The 21,270-nt window shown below is 40.2% G+C and overlaps 1 protein-coding gene and 1 pseudogene across 3 annotated transcripts in view; both read left to right on the plus strand.

The window, feature by feature from the left end:
* The window catches only part of LOC106994763 (placental protein 13-like), a 118,148-nt gene extending 109,882 nt beyond the window's left edge, over positions 1-8,266 (plus strand). For all 3 annotated transcript variants that reach the window (XM_077982744.1, XM_077982746.1, XM_077982748.1), the window contains one exon: positions 7,149-8,266. In XM_077982744.1, the coding sequence (XP_077838870.1) occupies positions 7,149-7,163 (15 nt within the window). In that variant the 3' untranslated portion in view covers positions 7,164-8,266. The remainder of the gene's footprint in view (positions 1-7,148) is intronic.
* A 5,569-nt stretch (positions 8,267-13,835) lies between these two features.
* LOC144337090 (endogenous retrovirus group K member 113 Env polyprotein-like) lies at positions 13,836-16,153 on the plus strand (annotated as a pseudogene).
* The last annotated feature ends 5,117 nt before the right edge of the window (positions 16,154-21,270 follow it).

Below are 21,270 nucleotides of genomic sequence, written 5' to 3' on the forward strand. Positions count from 1 at the left end.
AGTATTCTTTTTGAATATTAACTTCTTGTCCTCTGGGTAGATACCCAGTAGTGGAATTGCTGGATCAAATTGTAGTTCTACTTTTAGTTCTTTTAAAAATCTCCACGCTGTTTTCCATAGCAGCCATACTAGTTTACATTCCCAACAGCAGCATAGAAGTATTTCCTGATCACCTCCTCCACCCCGAAATCTTTTTTTATTTATTATTTTTAATTATGGCCATTCTTGCAAGAGTGAGGTGGTATTGCATTGTTGTTTTGATTTGCATTTCCCTAATAATTAGTGATGCTGAGCAAGTTTTCATGTGTTTGTTAGCCATTTGTATATCTTCTTTTGAGAATTGTCTATTCATGTCCTTAGCCCGCTTTTTGATGTGATTTTTTTGTTGTTGTTGATTTTTTCGAATTCTTTGTGGATTTTGGATCTTAGTCTTTTGTCAGCTGCATAGTTTGTGAATATTTTGTTTCCCACTCTGTGAGTGGTCTGTTTACTCTGCTGATTATTTCTTTTGTTGTACAGAAGATATTTAGTTTATTTAAATAGATCTCATTTATTTATTTTTGTTGCATTTGCTTTTGGGTTCATAAATGTGAATTCTTTATCTAAGCCAATGTCTAGAAGAGTTTTTTCAATGTTATCTTCTTGAATTCTAATGTCTTCATGTCTTAGATTTAAGTCTTTGATCTACCTTGAGTTGATTTTTGTATAAGATGAGAGATGAGAATCCAGTGTCATTCTTCTACATGTGACTTGTCAGTGTTCCCAGCACCATTTACTGAGTATGGTTTTCTTCCCCCACTGATATGCTTTAGGTCTGTGTTCCCTCCCAAATCTCACATCAAATTGTAATCCCTAATGTTAGAAGAGGGACCTGGTGGGAGTTAATTTGAACATGAGGGTGGATTTTTCCCGTGTATTTCTTATGGTAGTGAGTCAGTCCTCATGAGATCTGGTTGTTTAAAAGTGTAGCACCCCCTGCTTCACTCTCTCTTCCTCCTACTCCAGCCATGTAAGATGTGCCAGCTTCTCCTTCACTTTCCACCGTGCTTGTAAGTTTCCTCCGGCTTCTCCAGCCACACTTCCTGTACAACCCGTGGAATCATGAACCAATTAAACCTCTTTTCTTTATAAACAACCTAGTTTCAGGTATTTATTTATAGCAGTGTGAGAATGCACTAATACCAAAAATTAGCGCCACAAGAGAGGGGTTTCTATGAAGATAACTGAAAATGTGGAAGCAACTTTGGAACTCAGTAATGGGCAGAGGTTGGAATAGTTTGGAGGGCTAGAAAAAGACAGGGAGATAAGGGAAAGTTTTGAACTTCCTAGAGACTTGTTGAATGATTGTGAATGAAAAGCTAATAATTATATAGGTGGCATTTCCCCCATGCTCTAGGGATCTGTGGAACTTCAAACTTGAGAGAGGTGATTTAGGGCACCTGGTAGAAGACATTTCTAAGCAGCAAAGCATTCAAGGGTAGCCTGGAAGCTTCTAACAGTATATGGTCATATGCATGAGCAAAGAGACGATCTGATAATGGAACTTATATTTAAAAGGGAAGCAGAGCATAAAAGTTTGGAAAATTTGTAGCCTGATCATGTGGTAGAAAAGAAAAACTGGTTTTTTGGAGAGGAATTCAAGTTTACTGCAAACATTTGTACAAGTAAAGAGGAACCAAGACAACGAGGCATCCCAAGCTGCTCCAGCTCCAGCAGTGGCTAAAAGGGCCCCAAATATGTCTCAGGCCGCTACTCCAGAGGGTGTAAGCCATAAGCATTGACAACTTCTATGTGATTTTAAGCCTGTGGGTGCACAGAGGGCAAAAGTTGAGGCTCGGAAGCCTCTGCCTGGATTTCAGAGGATGTGTGGAAACTCCTGGATGTCCAGGAACAGATCTGCTGCAGGGGCAGAGCCTTCATGGGGAACCTCTACCAGGGAAGTGCATAGGGAAATGTGGGGTTGCAGCCCCCACCCAGAGTCTCCACTGGGGCACTGCCTAGTGGATCTGTGACAAGTGGGCCACCATCCTCCAGACCTCAGAAAGTAGATCCACTGACAACCATATGCTTAGAAAAGCTGCAGACACTCAAAGCTAGCCTGTGAAAGCAGCCACAGGGTCTGTACCCTGCAGAGCCACATGGGCAGAGCTGCCCAAGGCCTTGGGAGGCTGCCTCTTGCATCAGTTTTGCCTGCATATGAGACATGGATTCTAATAAGATTATTTTGGATCTTTAAGATTTAATGACTTCCCTGCTGGGTTTCAGATTTGCAGGGGCCTGTAGTCCTTTTGTTTTGGCAGATTTTTCACTCTGGAAAGGGAGTATTTACCCATTGCTTATACCCCCATTGTATCCTGGAAGTAATTAACTTGTTTTTGATTTTACAGGCTCATAGGTTGAAGGGATTTGCCTTGTCTCAGATGAGACTTGGGACTTTGGGCTTTTGAGTTAATGCTGAAATGAGTTAAGATTTTGGGGGACTGCTGGGAAGGCATAATTATATTTTGCAATGTGAAAAAGATGTGAGATTTGGGAAGGACCAGGGGTAAAATGATGTGGTCTGGGTCTGCTTCCCTGTTCAAATCTCACATTAAGTTGTAATCCCCAATGTTGGAGGAAGGGCTTGTGGGGAGATAATTGGATCATGTTGGGCAGATTTCCCCCTTGATGTTCTCATGACAGTAAGTGAATCTCCAAAGATCTGGTTGTTTAAAAGTGTATAGCCCCTTGCCCTTTGCTCTCTCTTTCTACCACAGTGTAAGAGGTGCCAGCCTCTCCTTTGCCTTCTGCCATAATTGTAAATTTCCTGAGGCCTCCACAACCATACTTCATATACAGCCTGTGAAATTGTGAGCCAATTAAACCTACTTTTTAAATAAATTACCAATTTTCAGGTATTTGTTTATAGCAGTGAGAAAATGGACTAATACACCCACTTCATGTTTTTGTTTGCTTTGTTGAAGATCCATTGGCTGTAAGTATTTGGCTTTATTTCTGGGCTCTCTATTCTGTTCCATTGGTCTACATGCCTATTTTTATACCAGTACCTGCTGTTTTGGTAACTATAGCCTTGTAGTATAATTTGAAGTTGGGGAATGTGATTTCTTAAGGTTTGTTCTTTTTTCTTAGTATTGCTTTGGCTCTGTGGGCTCTTTTTTGGTTTCATGTGAATTTCAGGATTGTTTTCTCTAGTTCTGTGAAGAATGATGATGGTGTTTTGACGGAAATTGCATTAAATCTGTAGATTGCTTTGGGCAGTATAGTCATTGTCACAGTGTCTTACCCATTCATGATCATGGGGTGTGTTTTCATTTGTTTGTGTCATCTATGATTTTTAAGACAAGCTCTGGCTCTGTGGCCCAGGCTGGAATGAAGTGGTGTGATCATGGCTGTCTGCAACCTCAAACTCTTGGGCTAAAGTGACTTTTCTGTCTTGGCCTAACAAAGCACTGAGATTAAAGGCATGTGCCACTACACTCATACCCATGGACCATTGTTCTAAAACAAAACAAAACAAAAAAAGTTTATTAACCCTGAGGGTAGCCTCCAGAGTGCCACTGCACTCCAGCCTTGTGAACAGAGCGAGACTGTGTCTCAAAAAAAAAAAAAAAAAAAAAAAAAAAAAGAAGAAAACATTAAACATACAATGTTTTTAAGATTTATTTATATTGTAGCATGTATCCGCATTCCTTCTTTTTGTAGCTGAATAATATTCCATTTTGTGAAGATATCACAATTTGTTTATTCATTCAGCAGTTGATGGACAATTGGGTTGTTTCTACTCTTTGACTATTGTGAATAGTGCTTCTATGAATATTTATGTACAAGTTTTTGTTTGAACCCCTGAACCATAAAACTATTTCCCACAGAAGTGATACCATTTTACATTTCTGTCACCAATGTATAAGAGTTCTAAAAATTTTCTGTATCCTCACCAACACTTGTTTTTTTCATTTTTAAAATTATAACCATCCTCGTGGGTGTGAAGTAGTATCTCATGTTTTTTTTGTGTGTATAATTTTTCTATTAATTCTTTAATTTTTTATTTCCATAGGGTTTTGGGGGAACAGGTGATATTTGGTTACATGAGTAAGTCCTTTAGTGGTGATTTGTGAGATTTTGGTGTGCCCACCTCCAGAGCAGTATACCCTTAACCCAATTTGTAGTCTTTTATCCCTCACCTTCTTCACATCCTTTCTCCTTGAGTCCCCAATGTCCATTGTATCATTCTCATGCCTTTGCATTCTTATAGCTTGGCTCCCACTTATGAGTGAGAACATACAATGTTTAGTTTTCCATTCCTGAGATACTTCACTTACAATAATAGTCTCCAATCGCATCCAGGTTGCTGCAAATGCCGTTAACTCATTCCTTTTTCTGGCTGAGTAGTATCGCATCACATATATGTATGTGTGTATATATATAAATATATATATGTTTCTTTATCCATTCATATATATATATATATATATATATATATATATATATATATCAGTTTCTTTATCCATTTATTGATTGATGGACATTTTGACTGGTTCCACATTTTTGCAATTGTGAGTTGTGCTGCTATTAACGTGTGTGTGCAAGTATCTTTTTGTACAATGACTTCTTTTCCTCCAGATATATACCCAGTAGTGGCATCGCTGGATCAGATGATAGTTCTACTTTTAATTCCTGAAGGAATCTTCACACTGTTTTCCATAGTGATTGTACTTGTTCACATTTCCACCAGCAGTTAGAAGTGTTCCCTTTTCACTGCATCCACGCCAACATCTTTTAATTTTTAATTTTTTGATTATGGCCATTCTTGCAGGAGTAAGGTGGTATCTTTGTTTTGATTTGCCTTTCCCTTATCATTAGTGGTGTTGAGGAGTTTTTCATATGTTCGTCGGTCATTTGTATGTCTTCTTTTGAAAATTGTCTGTTCATATCCTTAGCCCACTGTTTGATGGGATTGTTTGTTTTTTCCTTGCTTATTAGTTTGAGTTCCTTGTAAATTCTGAATATTACTTCTTTGTGGGATATGTAGATTGTGAAGACTTTCTCCTACTCTGTAGGTTTTGTTTATTCTGCTGATTGTTCTGTCTACCATGCAAAAGTCTTTAATTAAGTCCACTTATTTATCTTTGTTTTATTGCTTTTGGGTTTGTGGTAATTAAATCTTTATGCGCAGATGTGACAGGCAGGGAGGCATAAAAACCTTGCTTGCTTCCTTAGCTGGAAGGCTGTTAGCCTGGGTAAGTTGTCAGCCCTTGTCATCCACTGCCTGAAAACAAACTCAGTGATGCTGTGGGTGGCACAATTGGAGTGAGACCCATCTTTTGGGTTGCATGGGAGCTGGATGAGGCCTATACTTGCTGGCTTTCCCCCACTTTTCTGACAATCTGTATGATATCACAGAGGCAGCCATAACCCACCTGGGAACATAACTCCATTGACCTGGGAACCACACCCTGAACCCTCACTGCAGCTGCAGCAAGCCCCACCCAAAGAGCCCAAGGAAGGTCTGTGCTCAGAAACACATAACTCTGTCTCCATCTGATGGTCCTTCCTGACACACCATGGGAGCTGAAGATAGATGTTATGATTTTGATTTGCATTTCCTTTGTGACCAATGACATTAAATATTTCCTTGTGTGCCTGATGGTCGCCTGTATCTTTTTGAAGAAATGTCATTTGCTTATTTTAATATTGTGTTGCTTGCCTTTTTGTTTAGTTATGAAAGTTTTTCATGTATTCTGGATACTAGACACTTGTCAAGTAGATGATTTGCCAACATGTATTTTCCATTCTGCAGGTTATCTTTTCACTCTATAATGTTTTCTGATGCACAAATTTTTAAAATTTTGATAAGGTCAAATTTGTCTTTTTTTTTTATTGCTCATGCTTTTGGTGTCATATTGAAGAAACCATTGCCAAATCCAAGACAAAGAAGATTCACCCTTATATTCATTCTAAGTATTTGGCAGTTTTATCTCTTACCTTTGGGTCATTGATCCATTTGGAGTTATTTTTTGTATATAGTATAAGGTAAGGGTCCAGCTTCATTTTTTTACATGTGGATATTCAGTACAAAAAAACCTTTATGACAGGTTTACCTGTATAACAAGCCTGCACATCCTGCACATGTACCCCTGAACTTAAAACTTAAAAGTTTAAAACAAACAAAAACCCCACAAAAACCAAAAACCATTTTTTCAAGAGACAATGTATTTCCATGTTGAATAGTCTTGGCACTCTTGTTGAAATAAATTTACAATAGATTTTTAGGTTTATTTCTGAACTCTCAATTCTTGTTCCATTGGTCTGTATGTTTATATTTAAGCCACTATCCATACATTTTCATAACTGTAGTTTTTTAAAGCAGTTTAGGAAATTGAAATTAGGAAATTGAGTTAGCCAACTATCAGAGCATTAACTTTGACGTCTAGGATTTGTTGAGACCATGCATCAGTTTCCATTGCAGTTGTGCCATGTTTTTTGAAATTAGATCCTATGTGTGAGTTTCAGCACTCTCTTCCCTGTGCTTTTCAGATGTGAGGGTTTCTTTAAGTGCTATCATCAAGAATGCCTAGTATTCAAAGTGTGCCTTGAATTGGTAGTTGTTTGGAATGAATGTGTCCCTCTTCTTTTTTCTTTCATTCTTTCTCTATTATTTTTTAATAAAAAGAATTCCAGTGCAGTTAAAACCAAACCAAGTACTTCTACAATCCCATGATTACCATTGTACCCCTACAATTTTAGTTCCACAGCTACTGGAGCCCAATGCTTCACCTTCTCTCAGCACTTCCTGCCAATAAAGCACAGGTAACTATGCTTAGTAATTTTTATATGAATAATTATAATACTAAGAAATACTTAGTAATTTTGATACCAAGTATGTCATGGGTAATCACTGCTTCACTTATCAGCAATGGGTCTTTACTGTGATTTGCCCAATAAGAGATTTAGGTTCCCATTAGAGGGTCCAGCTTTCTATGACTTCTTCTGGCATAAGCTTGGTTTCCACCCTTCCCTCCAAACTATGAAATGTTTCTTAGTACTCTCTGCCCAGAATAAAAATGGAAGTGTTTGTCCATCTGCCCCCATCCTCAATTGTTAAAAAGTCATCCTATTGGCATTAATTCTCCCACAATTCTGGTTTGCAGATGCATGGATGCTGAGAGTATTTTTGCAAGAATCCTATTCCACCACCTCAAAGAAGCCCAGGGCTGGAAAGAGGAAGGTACTGGAAAGATAGCTACTAAGGAGAGACACTGTCAGTGTGCACCTGCATGAAGCTCGTGAAAACCGGTTTGTACCTGGTCACCTTAGTAATGGCTGGATGAAGTGGTGGGGCTGAGAGGATATCATGTGGTACAAGAAAAGTGTAGGGAAAAGAAAGAGAGATCAGACTGTTACTGCGTCTATGTAGAAAGAAGTAGACATAAGAGACTCTATTTTGTTCTGTACTAAGAAAAATTCTTCTGCCTTGAGATGCTGTTAATCTGTAACCCTACCCCCAACCCTGTCCTTGCAGAGACATGTGCTGTGGTGGTGGTGACTCACGGTTTAATGGATTTGGGGCTGTGCAGGGTGTGCTTTGCTAAACAAGTGCCTGAAGGCAGTATGCTTGTAAAAAGTCATCACCATTCTCTAATCTCAAGTACCCAGGGACACAAACACTGTGGAAAGCCGCAGGGACCTCTGCCTAGGAAAGTTAGCTATTGTCCAAGGTTTCTCCCCATGTGATAGCCTGAAATATGGCCTCGTGGGAAGGGAAAGACCTGATCATCCCCCAGCCTGAAACCCGTAAAGGGTTTGTGCTGAGGAGGATTAGTAAAAGAGGAAAGAAGGCCTCTTGGCAGTTGAGATAGAGGAAGGCATCTCTCTCCTGCCCCTCCCTGGGCAATGGAATGTCTCGGTGTAAAACCCAATTGTATGTTCTATTTACTGAGATGGGAGAAAACTGCCTTAGGGCTGGAGGTGGGATGGGCTAGCGCTAATGCTGCTCTTTATGCACTGAAAACGTTTATGGAGGTGTTTGCATATGCATATCAAGGCACAGCACTTTTCCTTAAACTTATTCATGTCACGGAGATCTTCATTCATATGTTTTTCTGCTGACCCTCTCCCCACTATGACCCTATTGTCCTGCCACTTCCCCTTTTCCAAGATGGTAAAGATAATGATCAATAAATACTGAGGGAACTCAGAGACCAGTGCAGGCGCGGGTCCTCAGTATGCTGAGCACAGGTCCCCTGGTCCCACTTTTTCTTTCTCTATACTTTGTCTCTGTGTCTCTTTCTCTTCTCAAGTCTCTTGTTCCACCTGATGAGAAATGCCCACAGGTGTGGAGGGGCAGGCCACCCCTTCATCTGGTGCCCAACGTGGGTGATTTTCTCTAGGGTTAAGGTATGCTCGAGCGTGGTCATTGAGGACAAGTCGATGAGAGATTCCCGAGTAAGTCTACAGTCAGCCTTGCGGTAAGCTTGTGCGCTCGGAAGAACCTAGGGTAACAATGGGGCAAACTAAAAGTAAATATGCCTCTTATCACAGCTTTATTAAAATTCTTCTAAAAAGAGGGGGAGTTAGCATCCCTACAAAAAAAATCTAATTGCGCTATTTCAAACAATAGAACAGTTTTGCCCATGGTTTCCAGAACAGGGAACTTTAGATCTAAAATATTGGGAAAAAATTGGCAAAGAATTAAAACAAGCAAGTAGAGAAGGTAAAATCATCCCCCTTACAGTATGGAATGATTGGGTCATTATTAAAGTAGCTTTAGAACCGTTTCAAACAGAAGAAGATAGCATTTCAGTTTCTAATGTCCCTGAAAGCTGTGTAATAGATTGTGAAGAAGAGGCAGGGATAGAATCCTGGAAGGGAATGGAAAGTTCACATTGTAAATATGCAGCAGAGCCAGTAATGGCTCGGTCAATGCAAAATGTTGACAATAATCAATTACAGGAGGTGATATATCCTGAAACACTAAAATTAGAAGAAAAAGGTCCAGAATTAGCAGAGCCATCAGAGTCTAAACCACGACGGCCAACTCCTCTTACTGCAGCTCAGATGCCTGTAACGTTACAACCTCAAATGCAGATTAAGCAAGTACAAACCCCAAAAGAAGATCAAATAGAAAAAGATAGAGTCTCTGTCACGGCAGTGCCAATCCAAATACAGTGTCCACAACATCAGCTGGTAGGAAATAAGACCCAGCTGCCAGTAACCTATCAATACTGGCCGCCAGCTGAACTTCAGTATCAGCCGCCCCCAGAAAATCAGTATGGACAGGCAGGAACGTTTCCGGCCCCACAGGGGAGGGCGCTATAGCCTTAGCTGCCCACTATGAGACTTAATCCTACAGCACTGCCTAGTGGACAGGGTAGTGCATTACATAAAATTATTGATAAGGCAAGAAAACAAGGAGATATTGAGGCGTGGCAATTCCCAGTAATATTAGAACCAAGACCACCTGGAGAAGGGGCCCAAGAGGGACAGCCTCCCACAGCTGAGACCAGATATGAGTCCTTTTCTATAAAAATGCTAAAAGATATGAAAGAAGGAGTAAAACAGTATGGACTCCACTCTTCTTACATGAGAACATTATTAGGTACCATTGCCCATGGACATAGGCTCATTCCTTATGATTGGGAGATTCTGGCAAAATCATCACTCTCACCCTCTCAACTTTTACAATTTAAGACTTGGTGGATTGATGGGGCACAAGAACAGGTCTGAAAAAACAGGGCTGCCAATCCTCCAGTTAACATAGATGCAGATCAACTATTAGGAACAGGTCAAAATTGGAGCACTACTAATCAACAAGCAATAATGCAAAATGAGGCCACTGAGCAAGTTAGAGCTAGCTATCTGCCTTAGGGCCTGGGAGAAAATCCAAGACCCAGGAACCACCTGCCCCTCATTCAATACAATAAGACAAGGTTCTAAAGAGCCATACCCTGATTTTGTGGCAAGGATTCAAGATGCTGCTCAAAAGTCAATTACCGATGAGAATGCCCGTAAGGTCATAGTGGAGTTGATGGCATACGAAAACGCCAGTCCTGAGTGTCAATCAGCCATTAAGCCATTAAAAGGAAGGGTCCCAGCAGGATCAGATGTAATCTTAGAGTAGGTAAAAGTCTGTGATGGAATTGGAGGAGCTATGCATAAAGCTATGTTTATGGCTCAAGCAATCACGGGAGTTGCTTTAGGAGAACAAGTTAGAACATTTGGGGGGAAAATGTTGTAATTGTGGACAAATTGGTCATCTAAAAAAGAATGGCCCAGCCTCAAATAAACAAAGTATAACTATTCAAAATACTGCAACAACAGATAAAGAGCCACCTGACTTATGTCCAAGATGTGAAAAAGGAAAACATTGGGCTAATCAATGTCATTCTAAATTTGATAAAAATGGGCAACCATTGTCAGGAAATGAGAAGAGGGGCCAAGCTCAGGTCCTGCCACAAACAGGGGCATTCCCAATTCAGCCCTTTTTTCCTCAGGGTTTTCAGGGACAACAACCCCCCACTGTCACAAGTACCTCAGGGAATGGGCCAGTTACCACAATACAGCGATTGTCTCCTGCAGCAAGCGGCAGTGCAGCAGTAGATTTATGTACTATACAAGCATCTCTCTGCTTCCAGAGGAGCCCCCACAAAAAATCCCCACAGAGGTGTATGGCCCACTGCCTGAGGGGACTGTAGGACTAATCTTAGGAAGATCAAGTCTAAATCTAAAGGGAGTTCAAATTCATACCGGTGTGGTTGATTCAGACTACAAAGGTGAAATTCAATTGGTTATTAGCTCCTCAATTCCCTGGAGTGCCAGTCCAGGAGACAGGATTGCTCAATTATTACTCCTGCCTTATATTAAGGTTGGAAACAGTGAGATAAAAAGAACAGGAGGATTTGGAAGCACTGATCCAACAGGAAAGGCTGCATACTGGGCAAGTCAGGTCTTACAGAGCAGACCCTTGTGTAAGGCCATTATTCAAGGAAAACAGTTTGAAAGGTTAGTAGACACTGTAGCAGATGTCCCTATCATTGCTTTAAATCGGTGGCCAAAAAATTGGCCTAAACAAAAGACTGTTGCAGGACTTGTCAGCGTAGGCACTGCCTCAGAAGTGTATCAAAGTACTACGATTTTACATTGTTTAGGGCCAGATAATCAAGAAAGTACTGTTCAACCAATGATTACTTCAATTCCTGTTAATCTGTGGAGTCGAGATTTATTACAACAATGGGGTGCGGAAATCATTATGCCCATCCCATTATACAACCCCAGGAGTCAAAAAATCATGACTAAGATGGGATATATACTCGGAAAGGGACTAGGAAAACATGAAAATGGCATTAAAGTCCCAATTGAGACTGAGGGAAATCAAGAAAGAAAAGGAATAGGGTATCCTTTTTAGGGGCGGCCACTGTAGAGCCTCCTAAACCCATTCCATTAACTTGGAAAACAGAAAAACCAGTATGAGTAAATCAGTGGTCACTACCGAAACAAAAATTGGAGGCTTTACATTTATTAGCAAAGGAACAATTAGAAAAGGGACATATTGAGCTTTCATTCTCCCCTTGGAATTCTCCTGTCTGTAATTAAAAAAAAAAATCCGGCAGATGGCGTATGTTAACTGACTTAAGAGCCGTAAATGCCATGATTCAACCCATAGGTCTTCTCCAACCTGGGTTGCCCTCTCTGGCCATGATCCCAAAAGACTGACCTTTAATTATAATTGATCTGGAGGACTGCTTATTTACCATTCCTCTGGCAGAGCAGGATTGTGAAAAATTTGCCTTTACTATACCAGCCATAAATAATAAAGAACCAGCCACCAGGTTTTGGTGGAAAGCGTTACCTCAGGGAACGCTTAATTGTCCAACTATTTGTCAGACTTTTGTAGCTCAAGCTCTTCAACCAGTTAGAGACAAGTTTTCAGACTGTTACATCATTCATTATGTTGATGATACTTTATGTGCTGCAGAAACGAGAGACAAATTAATTGACTGTTACACATTTCTGCAAGCAGAAGTTGCCAATGCAGGACTGACAATAGCATCTGATAAGATTCAAACCTCTACTCCTTTTCATTATTTAGGGATACAGATAGAAAATAGAAAAATTAAGCCACAAAAATAGAAATAAGAAAAGAAACGTTAAAAACATTAAATGACTTTCAAAAATTGCTAGGAGATATTAATTAGATTCAACCAACTCTAGGCATTCCTACTTATGCCATGTCAAATTTGTTCTCTATCTTAAGAGGAGACCCAGACTTAAACAGTAAAAAAATATTAACCCCAGAGGCAGCAAAAGAAATTAAATTAGTGGAAGAAAAATTGCAGTCACCGCAAATAAATAGAATAAATCCCTTGGCCCCACTTCAACTTTTGATTTTTGCTACTGCACATTCTCCAACAGACATCATTGTTCAAAATACTGATCCTGTGGAGTGGTCATTCTTTCCTCACAGTACAATTAAGACTTTTACATTGTACTTGGATCAAATAACTACATTAATTGGTCAGGCAAGATTACGAATAATAAAATTGTGTGGAAGTGACCCAGACAAAATAGTTTTTCCTTTAAATGACGAACAAGTTAGACAAGCCTTTATCCATTCTGGTGCTTGGCAGATTGGTCTTGCTAATTTTGTGGGAATTATTGATAATCATTACCCAAAACCAAAAATCTTCCAGTTTTAAAAATTGACTACTTGGATTTTACCTAAAATTACCAGACATTAGCCTTTAGAAAATGCTCTGACAGTGTTTACTGATGGAAAGGCGGCTTACACAGCGCCAAAAGAGTGAGTCATCTAAACTCAGTATCAATCAGCTCAAAGAGCAGAGTTAGTTGCAGTCATCACAGTGTTATAAGATTTTAATCAACCTATTAATATTGTATCAGATTCTGCATATGTAGATCAGGCTATAAGGGATGTTGAGACAGCTCTAATTAAATATAGCATGGATGATCAGTTAAACCAGCTGTTCAATTTATTACAACAAACTGTAAGAAAAAGAAATTTCCCAATTTGTATTACTCATATTCGAGGACACACTAATTCACTGGGGCCTTTAACTAAAGCAAATGAACAAGCTGACTTACTGGTATCCTCTGCATTCATAAAAGCACAAGAACTTCATGCTTTGACTCATGTAAATGCAGCAGGATTAAAAAACAAACTTGATGTCACATGGAAACTGGCAAAAAATATTGTACAACATTGCACCCAGTGTCGAGTTCTACACCTGCCCGCTCAAGAGGCAGGAGTTAATCCCAGAGGTCTGTGTCCTAATGTGTTATGGCAAATGGATGTTACACATGTACCTTCATTCGGAAGATTATCATGTGTCCATGTAACAGTTGATGCTTATTCACATTTCATATGCGCAACCTGCCAGACAGGAGAAAGTACTTCCCATGTTAAAAAACATTTATTATCTTGTTTTGCCGTAATGGGAGTTCCAGAAAAATTTAAAACTGACAATGGACCAGGATACTGTAATAAAGCTTTCCAAAAATTCTTAAATCAATGGAAAATTATACATACAACAGGAATTCCCTATAATTCCCAAGGACAGGCCATAGTTGAAAGAACTAATAGAACATTCAAAACTCAATTAGTTAAACAAAAAGAAGGGGGAGACAGTAAGGAGTGTATCACTCCTCAGACGCAACTTAATCTAGCACTCTGTACTTTAAATTTTTAAAAGATTTATAGACATCAGACTACTACTTCTGCAGAACAACATCTTACTGGTAAAAAGAACAGCATGCATGAAGGAAAACTGATTTGGGTGGAAAGACAAAAAATAAGACATGGGAAATAGGGAAGGTGGTAATGTGGGGGAGGTTTTGCTTGTGTTTCACCAGGAGAAAATCAGCTTCTTGTTTGGATACCCACTAGACATTTGAAGTTCTACCTATCAGAGATGCAAAGAAAAGCGCCTGCACGGAGACGGAAACACCACAATCGAGCACCATCGACTCACAAGAGGAACAAAATGGGGATGTCGGAAGAACAGATTGAAGTTGCCATCCACCAAGAAAGCGGAGCCACCAACTTGGGCACAATTAAAGAAGCTGACACAGTTGGCTAAAAAAAGTCTAGAGAACACAAAGGTGACACAAACTCCAGAGAGCATGCTGCTTGCAGCTTTGATGATTGTATCAATGGTGGTAAGTCTCTCCATGCCTGCAGGAGCAGCTGCAACTAATTATACCCACTGGGCCTATGTGCCTTTCCCGCCCTTAATTCGGGCAGTCACATGGATGGATAATCCTGTTGAAGTATATGTTAATAATAGTGCATGCGTACCTGGCCCCACAGATGACCATTGCCCTGCCAAACCTGAGGAAGAAGGAATGATGATAAATATTTCCACTGGGTATCATTATCCTCCTATTTGCTTAGGGAGAGCACCAGGATGTCTAATGCCTGCAATCCAAAATTGGTTGGTAGAAGTACCTACTGTCAGTACCAGCAGTAGATTTACTACATGGTAAGTGGAATATCACTCAGGCCACAGGTAAATTATTTACAGGACTTTTCTTATAAAAGATCATTAAAATGCAGGCCTAAAGGGAAATCTTGCTCCAAGGAAATTCCCAAATAATCAAAAGACACAGAAGTTTTAGTTTGGGAAGAATGTGTGGCCGATAATGTGGTAATATTACAAAACAATGAATTCAGAACTATTATAGATTGAGCACCTCGAGGTCAATTCCACCACAATTGCACAGGACAAACTCAATCATGTCCCAGTGCACAAGTCAGTCCAGCTGTTGATAGTGACTTAACAGAAAGTTTAGACAACATAAGCACAAAAAATTACAGTCTTTCTGCCCTTGGGAATGGGGAGAAAAAGGAACCTCTACTCCAAGACCAAAAATAAGTCCTGTTTCTGGTCCTGAACATCCAGAATTATGGAGGGTTACTGTGGCCTCATACCGCATTAGAATTTGGTCTGGAAATCAAGCTATAGAAACAAGAGATCATAAGCCATTTTATTCTACCAACCTAAATTCCAGTCTCACAGTTCCTTTACAAAGTTGTGCAAAGCCCCCTTATATGCTAGTTGTAGGAAATATAGTTATTAACCCAGACTCCCAAACTATAACCTGTGAAAACTGTAGATTGTTTACTTGCATTGATTCAACTTTTAATTGGCAGCACTGTATTCTGCTAGTGAGAGCAAGAGTGGGCGTGTGGATCCCTGTGTCCATGGACTGACCACGGGAGGCCTCACCATCCATCCATATTTTGACTGAAGTATTGAAAGGTGTTTTAAATAGATCCAAAAGATTCATTTTTACTTTGATTGTGGTAATTGTGAGATTAATTGCAGTCACAGCTACGGCCGCGTGGTGGAGTTGCATTGCACTCTTCTGTTCAGACGGTAAACTTTGTTAACAATTGGCAAAAAAAATTCTACGACATTGTGGAATTCACAATCTGGTATTGATCAAAAATTGGCAAATCAAATTAATGATCTTTGACAAACTGTCATTTGGATGGGAGATAGGCTCATGAGCTTAGAACATCGTTTCCAGTTACAGTGTGACTGGAATACGTCAGATTTTTGTATTACACCCCGAGTTTATAATGAGTCTGAGCTTCACTGGGACAAGGTTAGATGCCACCTACAGGGAAGAGAAGATAGTCTCACTTTAGACATTTCCAAAATAAAAGAACAAAGTTTTGAAGCATCAAAAACCTATTTAAATTTGGTACCAGGAACTGAGACAATCACGGGAGTTGCTGATGGCCTCGCAAATCTTAACCCTGTAACTTGGGTTAAGACCATCGGAAGTACTACTACTGTAAATTTCATATTAATCCTTGTGTGCCTGTTGTGTCTGTTGTTAGTCTGCAGGTGTACCCAGCAGCTCCGAAGAGACAGCAACCATCGAGAAGGGACCATGATGACGATGGCGGTTTTGTTGAAAAGAAAAGGGGAAATGTGGGGAAAAGAAAGAGAGATCTGACTGTTACTGTGTCTGTGTAGAAAGAAGTAGACATAAGAGACCAATTTTTTTCTGTACTAAGAGAAATTCTTCTGCCTTGAGATGCTGTTAATCTGTAACCTTAGCCCCAGCCCCGTGCTTGCAGAGACGTGCTGTGTTGACTCAAGGTTTAATGGATTTAGGGCTGTGCAGGATGTGCTTTGTTAAAAAAGTGCTTGAAGGCAGTATGCTTGTTAAAAGTCATCACCATTCTCTAATCTCAAGTACCCAGGGACACAATACACTGCTGAAGGCCGCAGGGACCTCTGCCTAGGAAAGTCAGGTATTGTCCAAGGTTTCTCCCCATGTGATTGCCTGAGATATGGACTCCTGGGAAGAGGAAGACCTGATCATCCCCCAGTCTGACACCGGTAAAGGGTCTGTGCTGAGGAGGATCAGTGAAAGAGGAAGGCCTCTTTGCAGTTGAGATAAGAGGAAGGCACCTGTCTCCTGCTCATCCCTGGGAATGGACTGTCTCTGTGTAAAACCCTATTGTATGTTTTATTTACCGAGATAGGAGAAAACAGCCTTAAGGCTGGAGGTGAGAGGTGCTAGTGGCAATACTGATCTTAAATGCACCCAGATGTTTGTGTAAGTGCACATCAAGGCACAGCACTTTCTCTTAACCTTGTTTATGACACAGAGACCTTTGTTTACATGTTTTCCTGCTGACGCTCTGCCCACTATTACCCTATTGTAATGATCAATAAATACTGCGGGAACCCAGATCAGTGCCAGCACTTGTCCGTATGCTGGCTTGTCCTCCTTATGCTGAGCGCTGGTCCCCTGGCAGGCCACCCCTTCAAAAGCGAGGGATAGCATTAGGAGAAATACCTGATGTAGATGACGGGTTGATGGATGTAGCAAACCACCATGGCAAATATATACTTATGTAATAAACTCACACATTCTGCACATGTATGTATCCCAGAATTTAATGTATAATAATAATTAAAAATAAATAAATAAACAGGAATAAATACACAATAAAAACTGTTTTTTAAATTATACTTTAAGTTCCAGGGTACTTGTGCACAATGTGCAGGTTTGTTACATATGTATACATGTGTCACGTTGGTGTGCTGCACCCATTAACTCGTCATTTATATTAGGTATATCTCCTAATGCTATCCCTCCCCCCTCCCCCCTCCCCACAATAGGCCCTTCCTGTGTCCAAGTGATCTCATTGTTCAATTCCTACCTATGAGTGAGAACATGAGGTGTTTTCTTTTCTGTTCTTGCAATAGTTTGCTGAGAATGATGGTTTCCAGCTGCATTCATGTCCCTACAAAGGACATGAACTCATCCTTTTTTATGGCTCTATAGTATTCCATGGTGTATATGTGCCACATTTTCTTAATCCAGTCTGTCACTGATGGACATTTGGGTTGATTCCAAGTCTTTGCTATTGTGAATAGTGCTGCAATAAATATACGTGTGTATGTGTCTTTATAACAGCATGATTTGTAATCCTTTGAGTATACACCCAGTAATGGGATGGCTGGGACAAATGATATTTCTAGTTCTAGATCCTTGAGGAATCGCCACACTATTTTCCACAATGGTTGAACTAGTTTACAATCCCACCAACAGTGTAAAAGTGTTCCTATTTCTCCACATCCTCTCCAGCACCTGTTGTTTCCTGACTTTTTAATGACTGCCATTCTAACTGGTGTGAGATGGTATCTCATTGTGGTTTTGATTTGCATTTCTCTGATGGTGAGTGATGATGAGTATGTGTCTGTTGGCTGTATAAATGTTTTCTTTTGAAAAGTGTCTGTTCATATCCTTTGCCCACTTTTTGATGGTTTTTTTTTTCTTGTAAATTTGTTTTGAGTTATTTGTAGGTTGTGGATATTAGCCCTTTGTCAGATGAGTAGATTGCAAAAATTTTCTCCCATTCTGTAGGTTGCCTGTTCACTCTGATGGTAGTTTCTTTTGCTGTGCAGAAGCTCTTTAGTTTAATTAGATCCCATTTGTCAATTTTGGTTTTTGCTGCTGTTGCTTTTGGAGTTTTAGACATGAAGTCCTTGCCCATGCCTATGTCCTGAATGATACTACCTAGGTTTTCTTCTAGAGTGTTTATGGTTTTAGGTCTAACATTTAAGTTTTTAATCCATCTTGAATTAATTTTCATTTAAGGAGCAAGGAAAGGATCTAGTTCCAGCTTTCTACTTATGGCTAGCCAATTTTCCCAGCACCATTTATTAAACAGGATATGCTTTCCCCATTTCTTGTTTTTGTCAGGTTTGTCAAAGATCAGATGGCTATAGATGTGTGGTATTATTTCTGAGGACTCTGTTCTGTTCCATTGGTCTATATCTCTGTTTTGGTACCAGTACCATGCTGTTTTGGTTACTGTAGCCTTGTAGTATAGTTTGAAGTCAGGTAGCGTGATGCCTCCAGCTTTGTTCTTTTTACTTAGGATTGTCTTGGCAATGCGGGGTCTTTTTTGGTTCCATATGAACTTTAAAGCAGTTTTTTCCAATTCTGTGAAGAAAGTCATTGGTAGCTTAATGGGGATGGCATTGAATCTATAAATTACTTTGGGCAGTATGGCCATTTTCACGATATTGATTCTTCCTATCCATGAGCATGGAATGTTCTTCCATTTGTTTGTGTCCTCTTTTATTTCACTGAGCAGTGGTTTGTAGTTCTCCTTGAATAGGTCCTTCACATCCCTTGTAAGTTGGATTCCTAGGTATTTTATTCTCTTTGAAGCCACTTTGAATGGGAGTTCATTCATGATTTGGCTCTCTGTTTATCTGTTACTGGTATATAAGAATGCTTGTGATTTTTGCACATTGATTTTGTATCCTGAGACTTTGCTGAAGTTTCTTATCAGCTTAAGGAGATTTTGGGCTGAGATGATGGGGTTTTCTAAATATACAATCATGTCATCTGCAAACAGGGACAATTTGACTTCTTCTTTTCCTAACTGAATACCCTTTATTTCTTTCTCTTGCTTGATTGCCCTAGCCAGAACTTCCAACACTATGTTGAATAGGAGTGGTGAGAGAGGGCATCCCTGTCTTGTGCCAGTTTTCAAAGGGAATGCTTCCAGTTTTTGCCCATTCAGTATGATATTGGCTGTGTCATAAATAGTTCTTATTATTTTGAGATATGTTCCATCAATACCGAATTTATTGAGAATTTTTAGCATGAAGGACTGTTGAATTTTGTCAAAGGCCTTTTCTGCATCTCTTGAGAAAATCATGTGGTTTTCGCCTTTGGTTCGGTTTATATGCTGGATTATGTATACTGATTTGCGTATGTTGAAGCAGCCTTGCATCCCAGGGATGAAGCTCACTTGATCATGGTGGATAAGCTTTTTGATGTGCTGCTGGATTCGGTTTGCCAGTATTTTATTGAGGATTTTTGCATCAATGTTGGTCAGGGATATTGGTCTAAAATTCTCTTTTTTTGTTGTGTCTCTGCCAGGCTTTAGTATCAGGATGACGTGGGCCTCCTAAAAAGAGTTAGGGAGGATTCCCTCTTTTTCTATTGATTGGAGTAGTTTCAAAAGGAATGGTACCACCTCCTCCTTGTACCTCTGGTAGAATTCGGCTATGAATCCATCTGGTCCTGAATTTTTTTTGGTTGGTAAGCCATTAATTATTGCCTCAATTTCAGAGCCTGCTATTGGTCTATTCAGGGATTCAACTTCTTCCTGGTTTAGTCTTGGGAGTGTGCATGTGTCCAGGAATTTATCCATTTCTCCTAGGTTTTCTAGTTTATTTGCGTAGAGGTGTTTATAGTATTCTCTGATGGTAGTTTGTATTTCTTTGGGATCAGTGGTGATATCCTCTTTATCATTTTTATTGCATCTATTTGATTCTGCTCTCTTTTCTTCTTTATTAGTCTTGCTAGCCATCTATCAATTTTGTTGATCTTTTCAAAAAACCAGTTCCTAGATTCATTGATTTTTTGAAGGGTTTTTCGTGTCTCTATCTCCTTCAGTTCTGCTCTGATTTTACTTATTTCTTGCCTTCAGCTAGCTTTTGAATGTGTTTGCTCTTACTTCTCTAGTTCTTTTAATTGTGATGTTAGGGTGTCAATTTTAGATCTTTCTAGCTTTATCTTGTGGGCATTTAGTGCTATAAATTTCCCTCTACACACTGCTTTAAATGTGTCCCAGAGATTCTGGTATGCTGTATCTTTGTTTTCATTGGTTTCAAAGAATATCTTTATTTCTGCCTTCATTTCGTTATGTACCCAGTAGTTATTCAGGAGCAGGCTGTTCAGTTTCCATGTAGTTGGGTGGTTTTGGTTGAGTTTCTTAGTCCTGAGTTCTAGTTTGATTGCACCGTGGTCTGAGAGACAGTTTGTGATAATTTCTGTTGTTTTACATTTGCTGAGGAGTGCTTTACTTCCAACTATGTGGTCAATTTTGGAATAAGTGCGATGTGGTGCTGTGAAGAATGTATATTCTGTTGATTTGGGGTGGAGAGTTCTGTAGATGTCTATTAGGTCTGCTTGGTGCAGAGTTGAGTTCAATTCCTGGATATCCTTGTTAACTTTCTGTGTTGTTGATCTGTCTAATGTTGACAGTGGGAGAACCACTGCTCTCTTCAAAGCTGTCAGACAGGGGCATTTACATCTGCAGAGGTTTCTGCTGCTTCTTGTTTAGCTATCCCCTGTTCCCATAGGTGGAGTCTACAGAGGCAGGCAGGCCTCCTTGAGCTGCAGTGGGCTCCACCCAGTTCGAGCTTCCCAGGGCTTTGTTTAACTACTTAAGCCTCAGCAAAGGTGGGCGCCCCTCCCCCAGCCTTGCTGCCGCCTTGCATTTAGATCTCAGACTGCTGTGCTAGCAAGGAGGGAGGCTCCGTTGGCGTGGGACCCCCGGGCCAGGCGTGGGATATAATCTCCTGGTGTGCCATTTGCTAAGACTCTTGGTAAAGCACAGTATTAGGGTGGGAGTGACCCGATTTTCCAGATGTTGTGTGTCTCAGTTTCCCTTGGCTAGGAAAAGGAATTCCCTTCCCCCTTGCTCTTCCCAGGTGAGGCGATGCCTCACCCTGCTTCAGCTCTCACTGGTTGGGCTGCACCCATTGACCAGCACCGACTGTTTGACACGCCCCAGAGACATGAACCCGGTACCTCAGCTGAAAATGCAGAAATCACCCATTTTCTGTGTCACTCATGCTGGGAGCTGGAGACTGGAGATGTTCCTATTTGGCCATCTTGGCCATCCCCCCCACAATGTGTGCATTTTTCTAACTTGGATGATATTTTTAAAATGGAAATTCTCAATGCAAGACACTCAACCAT

This window comes from Macaca mulatta, chromosome 19 (genome assembly GCF_049350105.2).
Source record: "Macaca mulatta isolate MMU2019108-1 chromosome 19, T2T-MMU8v2.0, whole genome shotgun sequence".
In the NCBI taxonomy this organism is placed as follows: domain Eukaryota; kingdom Metazoa; phylum Chordata; class Mammalia; order Primates; family Cercopithecidae; genus Macaca; species Macaca mulatta.